Source organism: Olea europaea, unplaced genomic scaffold, assembly GCF_002742605.1.
Source record: "Olea europaea var. sylvestris unplaced genomic scaffold, O_europaea_v1 scaffold1830, whole genome shotgun sequence".
In the NCBI taxonomy this organism is placed as follows: Eukaryota; Viridiplantae; Streptophyta; class Magnoliopsida; order Lamiales; family Oleaceae; genus Olea; species Olea europaea.
This window is the reverse complement of record NW_019236064.1, coordinates 79,271-93,302: the sequence shown is the minus strand read 5'-3', so window position 1 is coordinate 93,302 and position 14,032 is coordinate 79,271. Positions and strand designations below refer to the sequence as shown.

Genomic DNA, 14,032 nt, shown 5'->3' with positions numbered 1-14,032 from the left:
CCCCCCCAATCTATTAGAGCTAGGTCAGTTTCAGGAATCGGTAAATAGCACTTTGCCACCCCACTTGCAAGAGTAAGGAAAATGCCTAACTAGTTATCCCTCTAAAAGGGATAAGCCGTTGCAAGTCGTCCTTATCTCATCTTCTGGTGAAATAAACCCCGCAGAACTTGCATGGTTCACGTGACCTACCATGGGAAATTTCCTCTTTTTTCTATTTCTCCTACCCAAGTAATTCATACAACCTTAAAACTTACTATGGGGTCCATGTCATTCCAAATCATTGTCTTAACTGATGGTTCTCCCAAGGCACACATTTTGCTAGTTCACAGGTTATCCAACCCCACAATGTTGGGTCTCATGTGGGAAACATGGAAAAAGATGAAAAAGGCAGGGGGTCAAGTGCTTTTTCCCCACTTTTAAGCAACAATGCAAACAAGTAACCTTAAAAATTACTTAAAAATTCGCCATCAGTCAGATTGCAGGCAAGAACCTCTAGCACTTTCCGACCAGCCATAAAGCAGTGAATTTGCTTCTGTCTCTGTACACACTGCTCGTGACATTACAGGACTGACCATGCCAAATTTTTATCTACTGTGAAAAGACGGAGGGCGAAGGCAGTAGGGCTAGTGACCGTGGCGAAGTCATAACAGCCTGAAAGATATTTTAGAAGCTCATAAAGGTCTATATGGGATGCTACCTATGTCATGGCATGCTTAGTTATCTCTTACCTAGCTATGAGCCTATGAAAACATCATTTGGAAGGGCAAAGTACTATTTACCTTCAGGAATTGCAAACACAAAGTTCAAATATTATCTCACATCACATGAAGCATTACCAACTTGAAAAAGATGTCAATTCAGAATAAGAATCTGTGATGCAAAATTTTACGTTAATGATTTGTAGTGACCAAATGAATTACATGGTATACTACGGATGACAAAGAGTTTAGGATTGTGAAAAATGATGACTGTGACCATAAACATGATGACGATGCAAATGTTGATGTTGATGATAGTCATAGGATACAAAATGTCAGGTTCGATAATATTGATGTTTCGCCCTTAACGTGAGAAACATCAGTCTGAACAAAGTGAGAAGGAACAACAGAAACGTTCTTCTTTTCTCGTTTTAACAACTTCGTGCGTGTCAGTTTATTGTCCTGCACAGTTGGATTTTCTGACCCTCTTTGAGTTGTACCATTGCTTGAATGTACCAGTTCAATAAAAGCTGCAATTGTTAAAAAGAGAAACATGTATAAAAATCAGTTTTGGCAGGTGACAATAAAGTAACACCAGAAAAATGCAATACCTATATAAAACCAACAACCATGAATGCAATTGAACTACTCACATTGCACATCAAGACATTCGTGCCAAGGCTTGTCATATCTCACTCGATCAATGCGTGGAAATCGCAAGCTGTATGGAGCAGAAAATACCTTGATAAACAGAAAAGGGAATCAATACACATTTATGTGATGTTCATTGTAACATAAGAACTGGGAGGATTAGAATATTATTGCACAATCAAGTTGGACAATCTCTCTACTAGTCTCACCCTCTTTATATCTTATCGGCTTTGTACCAGTGGAATTATAATATATTTTCCCCGCACCTAAAGTGGGAACTAGAGCCAAAGTGTGTGGTGTGAACTATACAAGTTACCAATAACATCGATTAAATAAAGTAAAGGCAGAAAAGATGCACTTGTTCTGGAATATACCTCAGATCTAATTGTTCGGATATCACTAGTGATAGAAAGTATGATTGATCTGCATATACAACAGAAGGGTAAGACAACAAAGTTATGTAAACATAATTTTCTTGTACTATCAGTAGAAAATGTGCTCACTTCTCTGGGCTTTCAACCCAAACATCTGGTCTCTCCTTTGAGTTATTTGTGACTTCATAATAGCTTGGCGGTGCCTTTTTGGGGTACTCATATTTCCTGCAAATGGAATGATCCAATTTTCATTACATGCTCATTGTATCATTAGACATCTATATGTGAGCAACAAATCAATGAAACTTGTTAAAAGACAATATTTAAATAATATACACGTGCCTCTCTAATAGTTAAAAGCTATTAGATCAGGTGGTTCAACATGGTATGAGAACACGCAAAGGTCTTCAAGTCTCGCTACTACCCATTTAATAAAATTGTGCACATGGGAAAAGATGAAGACCGCCCACACATTAGAGAGCATGTTGAAAACAATATTTAAATAATATACACGTGGTCCTCTGTAACATCTTAACGCGTGCTTAGGAGTTTTTTCTTTTCTAATCGATTTTGGGTGACATCGTTTATGAGTTGAAAAAATCGGTGCTTACTAACTTTTTTTGGCATTGATTTTTGATGGTTTAAAAACCACCCAAAATCAGTATAGTGTAATTTTGATTGATTCTCTAAACCTGCCTAATCGACGAGGTTTGACAATTTCTCATTTTCTCTTCTAATTTTACCCTCGATAAAATAATTATTTTCCACCAACATATTTTGATCGAAACTAACTTGTAAATAAAAATATATTAACTAAAAATATTATTTATAAGCGCAAAAATTACGTTACAAGTAAAAATTCCTCAAAAGTAAGATATTACTTATGCCCCTAACATTCTTAAATAGTGTTTTGATATCATTTTAACCACATTTTTTTAGTAAAATAATATTACACGCAAATTCAAAAATTTCCCTTATTTTTTAACCACACATTTCTATCAATACACTATTTAAAAATTCATTCTTATCAAAAGAATGGGGCTCAAACAGAGGCTATAAGATAAAAAATCACTTTTATGTAAGAACTTCTGTTTATAAAATTAAAATGCTACTATAAGACAAAAATCCACTTATAAAATATAAAAAGTTACTTTAAAAAAATTAATAAATAAATAAATTTAAATTATTTAAAAGTACAAAATTAACTTATAATTGTAAAGTTTACTTATAAGTAAAAAAAATACTAACTTAAAATTTGAATGATATTAACTTTATTTAACCTTTTAAGTTAAATATTAACTTTTATGTAAAAAAATTTGCATATAAGTAAAATATCATACAAGAAACTATAAACTGAAAATTTCACTAAGGAACATATATGTAATTTATTCTTTTGAAAAATTTCCAAAACTAGTGGATAATAAACTCCCAAGCATAGGTTGGGCTATTTTAAAAACCGTTAATAAACCACTTAGAACCGATCTGTTCACAAATACTCAAAACCGATACTTTAAAAAACGCTTATAACGGGTACACCGAAACTCTCAAGTAGGCCCTTAAGCTTTAAATCAAGTGGTTCAACAAAACCTAAAAGGCTTCGGTAGTTCACAGGTTCTTCCACAAATACTCATTCCACTCTATTAGTATGGATCTGTCCCTAACATACCAATTGCTTGTGAAAAAAGTTCCACATTATGAGTTGTACATAAAAATAAAGCTTTTCACAAAAAGAACTATACTGAGTCATAGGCCATCAATCAATTCAATCCTTATAATGGTCAACGGATAGATTTTTCACCAAATTTAGTAACCAAACCACAAAATTTAAATGATACCTAAAATAAGGTTTCAATTTGGTCACAACAGTGTTAAGCTCCTCATCAGCAAGTCCTGTACCCACTCTGCAAAATGAAACAAATCTGCAACAACAGAAACATTATAAGCACAAATAACCCACATTTATATGAAAACTAATCATAATGCTGATCGTAAAATATCAATGCACAGAAGTATTGAGTGGACAGTACTATCACCAATTAAGTGACTTATGACTTCAATGTAATGATGAATGAATAGACCAAATACTTTTTAAGGGAACTAAAATATAAGTCCAATGTAATGATAGATGAAATAAACCATATATTGTAAAAGAAACTAGAAGTATCCATGACTAAGTAAAAAATATCAAATAACAAATGCATAGCTGATCCTCTTCCCTTTGTATTGAATGTAAAAGAAGAAACAATATGACGCAGAAAATGTTAAAAGAAGATAACTCCGAGGCCAGTTATGAGCTACAAAGAGTGTCGATACCAAGATATTACCGCACCCACACTTATGAAACCAACTTTTGAGATGAACATGTGAGTCAATGATTCTAAACATTTAGAATTACACTACTTGCTATCAATTATCATTCAATTTATTAAGGGACCACCAAACACACATGTATATGAACAAAATAAAGTGTCTAGAAAAGAACAAAGCAACAGAAAGACCCATTGTCGGTTTAACTATATATGTTCCTATATCTAAGACAACAGATGACGCAGCCAAAATTTTTACCAAGTCCACAAAGAAACCAATACCAAGAAAATGTGCAAACAAGCCCTTGTTCAAGCCCCATTCTTTGGGGAAAAAAATACATTCTTAAACAATTTTTGACATCATTTCAACCACACATTCTTCAATAAAATAATATTACAAGCAAATCCAAAATTTTTCCTTATTTTTTAACCACACATGTCCCATCAATACACTATTCAAAAATGCATTTTTCCCCCGAAATAGGCTCAAACAAGGGCCAAGATGATGAGCCAGCAACTATAAAGGTACGAGTTATAATAAATGTAGTGGGAAATTAGGATTTCATCTTGATATGTACACACCTTTGCAACCAAAATAATTTAAGTACTTACCGCCTTGGATATGTGTTTGGGGCTGGACGCTCTGCAAGCCCAACAAGAAATTGTGCTACCTTCAAGCATGAAAGAAAAACAAAAAGTTTTTTAAAAGAACAAGAAAAAGAGAGATAGCTGAAAGTGCAAACAAACAATGGTATTATCACCTCCCCTCCACGGCGCCCAGAACCATAATAGCCTCCTGAATGAAACGATTAAATAAATCAAGCACAATAAAGTAATCACTCATATGGAAAAGAAGTTGAAGCATAAATTCCAACCTATAATGAGAACATCTAAATCAGAGCCAGCTCGAATATACTCAGGCTTTAACTTTAGCCACTTTCCACTTCGATCACTAGGTTCCCATTTGGAGCTAAGATCTTTTAAAACAATTCCTTCATCCCTATGATTAGAAAATGATTTCACGCATAAGAAATTACAGTCCCAAAGGAAATCAAGGTTTAGAGAAATACCATAAACAACAGCTGCAAAAAGAGAAACATATTCATCACATAGAAAATTAAACCAGTTATGTTTCAACCACCTGTTAGCTCTCTTTGGTCTCCACCTGGGAATATTGTGCCATGAAAATTAAAAACATAACAATCACCAGAACACCCCTCCCTCCAGTTGTTTTTCCTATCATTTCACCTTTTTCACACCCTTAGTCTTTGACAATTAGCCAGTAAATTTCATTTTAAGAACACTCACCATTGAACTGCAAGGTGGATGAGCTTATTTATAAATTCAAGCAAGTATATATCATTTGAAGGGCAATGTTTCATTCTTCTTGAGTTTGTAGATAGGTGTAAAAAAAAATTCTCGCCAAGCAGAAACTCCAACTCGCTATCCCCTATGATTAGTGATCTTTTGAGGTAAACCTTTGCGGTACCTGGATGCAAAACTCATCTGACCCTTGAATGGCCAACTTGCAAAGCGATCATTCTTAAAAAGATGGTTCTGCGTTCTATGTGCTAATGATAATCTTGAGGCTTTTTCCAAGCTTACAAGCGGTACACATGGATGCTAGAAATGGAATCAGATTCTCTTTATATGTCTGGCATTCCATGTTATGGTAAAAAATGGAACTTCCGTTGCTGTTTGATCGGTAAGTTGATTAACCATTGCAGTCGATCACCAAAAGAATTCAGGTTGAGAGAGCAATATATCAGTGTGTTGGATAGTTTCTATCTGAAGTAGAGTCTTGCGGTAACTTCATTGCAGACAGTCATCTTTTTCACTCTCAGGTGAGTTCATCTATAGTGCATATTCCCGATATTTGTTGTTTGTGAATTTCACCTTTATAAAATTTGATCTTCAACTACAACTAAACATACAATTCCAACTTCAAAGAACCATAAAAGCAAATTCAAGATCTAACATTACGATGCTCTCCCCAAGGCGTGATCACACAAAACTACGGCAACTATTATGGCCATACTCATGCATAGTACATATACTTTAATATATATTGCTCCGGAATATAAATGTAATGTATGAACACAAGAATTTCTTTTAAGAATCAAAAGAAAAGTTGACGGAGATGAATAGAAGAATCACTAGCCTGTTCTCGATCGTTTCCTTGAAAAATTTCTCAATGTCATCAACATTGCGAGCAATTAGTGACCAACACGGTTCCCCTAGACCATAGTGCAGTTAAACAGCAATAAGTAGCAACCGAACAAGAAACTGCCAACCAGTTTTAAGAACTGAAGAAAGCAATATTAGAAACAAAATTTCAGTACATCACCACAGCTAACTGCCGTTCAGGACTGAATAAACTCTCGCAAGTTTTGGCAGCATAATCAGCAGTAATTTAATAGAAAAGTTATACAACAAAGTTACTGTTCCATGTAACAGTTTTCTGTCAATTACTTTGAATGAAAAATCCCACTGAAAAAAGCAAAGGCCACATGCACAATCTGCAATTATGTGCTGCAGCTGGCATTCTTATATAAACAGAGAAAGAAAGTTATAAAAAACAAGAAGCAGAGATCGATTGAGATTTCCACATGTACGAAGGTGTTCTTTTACTAACAGGTAGAGCATTGAGGAATAAACAAGTTGATTAAACCATTCTTGAAAAGTTAAGAAAACATGCTGACAACTCTGCACTCCAATGCGCAAAACTCAACAGATGCCATGTTTTACGAAATAAGAGGGATCACATCCAACTTACTCATGGGCATAAGAGCACAGAGACTGTGATTAAACAATTATAAAGACAAAGTACAGGAATTAAGCTCCTTCTGAAGAATTTATTCTTCTTGTTTGATTTTGAATTTACTATTTAAATTTTAACTTCCAATATTGATTCTGTATACAACTTTCCTACTAAAGTAAGGCATCGTCACAGACCAAGAAGAAGCGCACGAAGGAAACATATCAGACTCCATTCTGTAAGAATAACAGGAGATATACAAAGCTTTTCAACGTTTAGGGGCTCTATGCAGTTGGCATTCACCATTGCAAGAACAATAAGTTCAAGTCTCTTTACCAGCAGGGCGATGGGAGTTAAGACCACCATTTGGAACCAAAATTTCCAAGCGACCTGGTATTGGTTTGAGAACTTTCTGAAGAAGCTGATGTCGCTCCTTCAAGCTTTGGTGAATAACACTGGTGTCTCCTACGTAAAGAATGTCAAAAGCAACATCTGGCCTCATTCATGTTAAGGCAAACAAGAACAGATAGCTTCAGTGTCAGCAAACTTGAAACGCTTATGAATGCTGATACATCTCACATCTAAACTATGCAGCATTGGAAATTGGATCATGGTTGGTACACAAAGAATCCAGGCACCCAAGAAGGATACAGCACAACTGCATCAGAAGAACACATAAATGAGACCATTGAGATGAATGCTTCAAGTATTATAAAGTTGCATATATTGTACATAAAAAGACCTTTCGATCGCCATCAAGTCCCTCCTTCACTGCCTTGGCTATGAGAAATAAGGGGAAAAGAAACGAATGACTTTTCAGCTAATGTATATTAAAGACTGTATAATGGCATGTAAAGTAAGAAGTGATCACAGAACCTATTTCTTGATTTGACCCAAACTCCGCAAACCGATTAGTAGATGTGTCCCACACCAACATTTCACCGTCAAGAATACACCTATGGAAAATCAGTGACTAGTTAAGCCATCTGAAGACTGAAGTACATCAATTCACACCACGAAATGATTATAAAACTCCATTTGGACATAAGTCCTATGCTTTGTCAACCTGGAGAGAGGGAAATAGGAAAAAGAAACATATACTTGGATAAGTTATATCAACTATTCAGGCTCTGGATCCTACTTCTGTCTCTCACTCTTAACATTCATAAAAGATTGAACAATTGGACTCATGGTAATATAGCATAATTTTTTTTCCAAGCCTTGCGGATTATTTTACAGGGAGTTATTTGGTAAATTTCCCCCAAAAAAAAACAAAAAAAAAAAAAGGAAAAGGAAAAGGAAAAGCAGGAGGAGGAGAGAGAGAGAGAGAGAGAGAGAGAGAGAACATTAAATTGTTCAGTGAAGGCAAATAACAAGCAAACAAAGAACTTTTTGAGCATAACTACTTCCAAGATCCACAATATAAAAGGCCAATGGTATTTGAATATAATTACAATCTGGATGCAGGCAAAAACAGTGAATCCCTCAAGATATCAAGGAAAAATTGCAGCATTTTGGCACGAAGTTAGAAGAACTGCAAATGAATAATTAGATATTTTACCTGTCAACCAGAATATTCTGTATAATAATGTCTGACATGCCATGTCCATATTCCGAATGATCAAGAAAGTTCCTGCACGAGCAGTGGAATGATAATCATACTCAAGCATTCATTATGAAAGCTACATTACGAACTAATAGATTATCAATTAGAAGCAAAGGGAACATAATTGAAATGAAGAAGTTGTAGAAGCTCAACAATGCCAAAGCACTAAATGAATATAGAAAACCACAATATAATAAGCTTTTGTTTGAGCCCCATTCTCCAAATGTTCATTTTTTTCCGAAATTCATTTTCAACTACACATTCTTCCAATACAATAATTTTGCATGTAAATCCAAAAACTTTTTCCCTACTTTTTTAGCCCTTGTCTGGGCGCCATTCTGAAATTGGGTTCCACCATTTACGTCATTGTTTTGAATACCTGCAATTGTCATTTTTGTAATTCCTTTTGTGCCCACTCTTGTGTCCAATAGTGAGGAAAGTAGTGAAAAGTATCATTCTTGGAGAGAAGGGCATGGTAGGGAAAGTGAAGAGGAAAAGAATAAATGCTACAGTGAAATGTGATGTTAATGACAGATGAATGCAATAAAAAATGGGTTTGTGAGAAAGCATCAATTCAATTTCTTCTACTTGGGAACAAAAAATGGGAAACAAACAAGAGCTTAATCATACACTCTACAAATGATCATTATTACAAAACTCATTTTTACGTAAAAGGGGCTCAAAAAGAGTCTTAAGTTAGCTTGAACAGTTCTTCATTCAAAACTAATGTTAGTTTGATGAACAAAAAATTAACTAGTTATTTGATTAAAAAACATATCATAAATTCACAAGTATAAAGTGGATAAGTTATCGAAAAAGCTGAAAAGTGTAAGGAGGTTAATCGTAGGATAGGTACTACCTCGAAAAGAAATGTATTTCTGTCCCATTTTTGTGAATTTGAATGCGATCACCATCGAATTTGCACTCGACAACAACTTCCTTGCCGTGAAGCTATTGGGGGAGACAGAACCAAGATCAACAATTAATAGGCAAGCGATTTTATTGACAGAAGAATGCATAGACTGATTGGTCCCCAAAAGTTGAAAATAAGTGATACAAATAATCAAAACTTTTGTTTCCATTTCCAAAAGTTGTAAGAAAATCACTATCCTTCTCGTGAATCTAAACCATGTGCAGACCTTTTTCCATGCAGCTGTTGTATTATTGATCCTTAGAGCCAATTGAGGACGAACAGGTTTGCCAACTTCAATGTCCTAAAGAAAAAAGAAAAGCATTTTATTATATGTCAAAGATGAAAGAAAAACTGTTTCGAAAGAGTGTGAAAATGGTTGAAAGAAAGAAAACTACTGATCAATGAATCATCCAACCTGCACCACACACCTCCAAATCCACCCCCATTCGATCGCTAGGCTTTCAACCATGCCACCTCAATGAACACGCCCACATGCTCACAAAATCATAGATCCACAAATGCCTTGACATGCAGACTCACAATTTCACACTCACCCAAATAGACAGAACAACATTGAATAGCATAAAATCTCAAATTCAGACATACATCTCATGCGGTGACACAAACACCTGAAACCATAGAATAATTGTGAAAAAGGAAAAAGAATCACAATTGTATTTTGAGGGGAGAAAGATCACAGAGGGTAGCAAGCTTAATTATTTGGAGTGATTATGTGGTATTTTTCCTATTCGCCCGTCAAGAGACACGTGCAAGGTTAAATAACAAGGATTCACATCCTTTACAATTACCTCAATTCATGTGATTTTAGGTCAATCTCTTTGCAATACTAATCTGCCTAGAAATACTAATAAGCTGCTTTTACAAACCATTACATCTAACCTTCGTTGAATATGCCCAAGTAATTCTACCAATTCTAGCAAAATTTATGTTTAGTGGTTGCCATATTAGTCAACTTAGAAATATAGTCCTTTTGTATTTTTTTTTTTTTATCTCTCATCATGTCAAATCCATTTAACATACATTCATATGCACTACAATTCATACAGCTCAACATTCAGTCCCATAAGATATTGCAGGTCTCGTAGCAGAAGTACATATCCTTTAAACCAAGCAAGGTTTATTGTTGAGAACTCCAAAGGTTGTACTTAAATAATTTTGGCTTTACATCTCTTTGTTATTTATTATATTTTTTTTTTAACTTTATCTCTCTTTCCATTTAGAAGTCCCCAGGCCACGCCCAAGGAATATGCTATTATAAAGAATTCAATGAAACCAATCCCATTCAGGCCAGTAAAAGTGAAAACTGGTTATTGATCGACAACTCAATTTCAATAAAATAGCCAGGTAAGAACCGATCGGTTCAGTCTGCTTCTCTGGTCCAGACTACTTGGCAGTTTTTCTTTTCTGTTCTCAATTTATCCAAGAATAAAATGTAAAGTTTTTAAGTTGGATGGATCTGATTACGAAGCACCAACTCACAACTAAACTATCCCATTCACTAAGGCCCTAAACTGGTTTGAATCTAATCAAATCGAAATGGCACTGTTTGCACTGGTCAAGTCTTCTGTTTTTATAGTGAACCATCCAGTTCTCTGAAAAAAACCAAACTGGTAAAATACCCAAACCAGGACCAATTCTTCCAGTTTTACCAAAACTTAGCCAGACCACGCCTACCCTTTCTATTGATTCGAAATTCCATTTATCATATTTAATATGCCAAAAAATGTAGCAAAGGAACCACCATAAGAAGCTCAGTACCCATAGGCCATAGCTAGATTGTGCAAATTGGGAAATGACAATTGTGAGTTGAATGAGATTTACTAGCAGTCCTAAAAGTTAGATGCACTATCCTTATAAAAAGATGAAAAAGGAGAACATATGTTTTGAAAATAAGATTTAAATGATATACATGTGCCCTTATCTAATAGCCTAAACATTTAGATCAAGTGTTTTGACATGGTAACAAAGCTCGCAAATGACGTTCATTAAAAATTGTGCACGTGTAAAGCTTTCATGAAAAAGATGAATACTGGACACGAAGATAAGATTTTAAACGGTATACATATGGTATTATCTAAAAGCTTAAATTTTTAGATCAAGTGTTTCAACACTAGAATGGGCAGTTTGTAAGCATCACAAAACTTCCAAGTAGCTCAGCAAACTAGAGAAACAGGAGCAAAAACCATCCAGCTTATCCCAATATGGAAACTTGGAGTCAGGTGAAACCAAAAAGGCATGGTTACTCAATTTTAAAGTGAGGTAAGGCCTTATGTCCCCGTCATTGTGTGCTAAATTTGGAACGTCAACAAATATAATTAATTATTGAAGAAAAGAATTTGAACCCAAGACATGAAACAAACCTGGCGCTTATGACGTTGACTTCGATCTCTCAACTTCTCACAAACTAATTTTAAATCACATGTCACGTTGAACAAGTCCTCTGCATCTGGGTGAAATTCTTGGAAGATGCTCTTTTCACTAATTCCCAACTTAAGATCTAAACATTGAATGATTTCCCAAAAGGAGATAAGAGAAAAACAAAACATTAATATGAAAAATGCCAATGGTATACACAAACAAAAGGATTGCAATTTATTCAAAGTCATTGCATTCTAACCTTTAAGAATTATCATAATAATCCACTTCATTTCTTTAGCATTTGTTTTCTTGATCAGATCACGCAGAAGAGAAATCTTCTCGGCTCTGTAGGAAAACAAATATGATTACAATATAAGGATTACCACAATGTATCTAGGATAACCATGCATCTTGTTAATTTGCTCTGCCTAATAACAAAAAATCCAGAGAGTTATTATATTATGATTATAAATTATAGAAAAGAACATATGAGTAAGCACCTTTCAACTATGATTAACATACCACAAGGCAGCAGGAGTCATAAGGCCCATAATGATTAAAAAGCAAAAACTAGGCAAAAGATTATCGGTACACATTTCCAAATACAAAAGAAGGATCCCACAAGGACTCTACTTATACATAAATAAGGCTATTTACCTATTTTCCGTTGAAGCCAATTGATCAAGCAATTCATTAAGTTCTTTTATCGTGAGGCCACCTGAAGTCATACCCTGCCTCCGCTCCAGTACCTGCTCATAGATACTATATGTAAGATCATTTGATTCTCGTGATTCAGTTGACAATAGTAACTGTAAAACCTTGCTAAAAGTCCACAAAGAAATCCAAAAAAGAAAGACAAAAACACTCCAAATCCCAAGAAAAGAAACCCCGAGATCTTAGACCAAAATTGTCCCTATCTTCCTCTATTTAGATATAAAAGGGAAAAATGGAAATGGAATTCAGAGCGAAGTACAGGTATAAAAGAACATGGACTATAATCATCACCACCCGTATTAATTGTGCTTCAAAATATATACCTTGTTCAGTCAACTTCATGAAAAGTGGAGTAGACTATTAGTTTTTCTTTTCTAACTCAGGAGATTTGTCACTTTTCTCAGTCTACTAAAATTAGGAGACTGCCTCTTCTTCCAATGCCTATACAAAAAGAACGTCATTCTTGTCTGTAATCAAAATATCATTATATTCAACTTATTCTACTAATATTGTCAAGCTTTTGATTTTTTTTTCTTGTTTTTATAAGATTTTAATTCCGCTGCTAAACTCAAAATAGGTGACTACAGAAATCAGAATTCCACAAGAAAGTACAGCAGCAAGTAGTACAAGTTAGAACATTGACATTCATCAAAGGTTGTACCTTTCCCAGTAAACCGTTCCAAAAAAGCGGAGGTAAACATAGTTAACAACAATTACCAAGTAAAATGCGTATCAATGGAAATCGTTAAAAAGATTTCAAATTTAAGTAAAATTATGAGGCCCAATCCATCATTTTCCTAACTGAGGAAGGGAATAAGGTTAAAAATAACCTCTAATGCTATGCGAGAGAAGTTTCCAGCAAAGGCACCGGAGTTAGGGCCACCTTTGCGCCAGTTGATGAGTTTCTGAGAGTCGGAGGAGTCGCGGGACATGTCAAGTGCGTCAATAAGGCAGGTAGCTAGGACGTGCTCACGGAGGCCATAGGAACCGCGCTCGCGATCAAGTCCTGGAAGGATGAGACGGATGGTGGCAAAGTAGTCCTCGCCATTGTTGGGGCGGCAGAAGGTGGAGAGAAACTTGCGGAATTTGGAGCGTTTGACGGTGGAGGTTTTGCTCTTCTGCATCCATTCGAATAGGCTTACCATCACACTGAATTTTGTTTCCGCCATTTTTGTCTGTCGAATTAGGATTCAAAGTTGGAATTCTTTGTATGAATTTTATAGTTGCAAGAGGAAGTGTGCTTGGGAAGTTTAAATGTCGAGTTCTTAAATCGAGGCAGGAAAAAGTACTACCAAGTAAAGCATAAAGTGCAAGCTTTCAATACTATGAAGAGAAAATTGCAGAAGTCTCCAACGCGTCAAACTTTCTACAGGTCTCTACTCTATCCTTTTTTCTATCAGACCCTTGTTGACATTTTCAAATTCATTTTTTTCTCGAACCCATTTTCAAATACATGTCATCCGGATAATTTTTTCTGACATTTTAAGGGCCCGTTTGGTAGAGATTTTGAGAATTGATTTTTTGATCGTTAGAAGAAAAGTGAGGTCCTCATGTGAGAGAAGAAGTCAAAAATTACGGCTTGAATAGTAAAATAACGGTCAAAAAGTCAATTTTTTGGGACAAAAAATCCCTA

At 35.1% G+C, this 14,032-nt stretch overlaps 1 protein-coding gene across 3 annotated transcripts in view; it reads right to left on the bottom strand.

The window, feature by feature from the left end:
- LOC111378531 (DNA ligase 4) overlaps positions 1-13,721 on the bottom strand; it is a 25,039-nt gene extending 11,318 nt beyond the window's left edge. The window contains exons 1-21 of one of the 3 annotated variants that reach the window (XM_023001751.1): positions 13,230-13,478; positions 12,723-12,840; positions 12,343-12,434; positions 11,945-12,030; positions 11,688-11,824; positions 9,533-9,607; positions 9,253-9,344; positions 8,349-8,420; positions 7,664-7,743; positions 7,530-7,567; positions 7,439-7,445; positions 7,124-7,279; positions 6,191-6,266; positions 4,905-5,029; positions 4,791-4,825; positions 4,642-4,700; positions 3,559-3,642; positions 1,853-1,948; positions 1,724-1,772; positions 1,352-1,439; positions 1,028-1,228 (exon numbers count right to left, since the gene is read on the bottom strand). In XM_023001751.1, coding sequence (XP_022857519.1) covers positions 1,028-1,228; positions 1,352-1,439; positions 1,724-1,772; positions 1,853-1,948; positions 3,559-3,642; positions 4,642-4,700; positions 4,791-4,825; positions 4,905-5,029; positions 6,191-6,266; positions 7,124-7,279; positions 7,439-7,445; positions 7,530-7,567; positions 7,664-7,743; positions 8,349-8,420; positions 9,253-9,344; positions 9,533-9,607; positions 11,688-11,824; positions 11,945-12,030; positions 12,343-12,413 — 1,627 coding nt within the window. In that variant the 5' untranslated portion in view covers positions 12,414-12,434; positions 12,723-12,840; positions 13,230-13,478. Of the gene's footprint in view, positions 1-1,027; positions 1,229-1,351; positions 1,440-1,723; positions 1,773-1,852; positions 1,949-3,558; positions 3,643-4,641; positions 4,701-4,790; positions 4,826-4,904; positions 5,030-6,190; positions 6,267-7,123; positions 7,280-7,438; positions 7,446-7,529; positions 7,568-7,663; positions 7,744-8,348; positions 8,421-9,252; positions 9,345-9,532; positions 9,608-9,721; positions 9,903-11,687; positions 11,825-11,944; positions 12,031-12,342; positions 12,435-12,722; positions 12,841-13,229 lie in introns of those variants that run through there. The other 2 variants (XM_023001750.1, XM_023001752.1) reach the window with 2 other exon arrangements.
- Between the last annotated feature and the right edge of the window lie 311 nt (positions 13,722-14,032).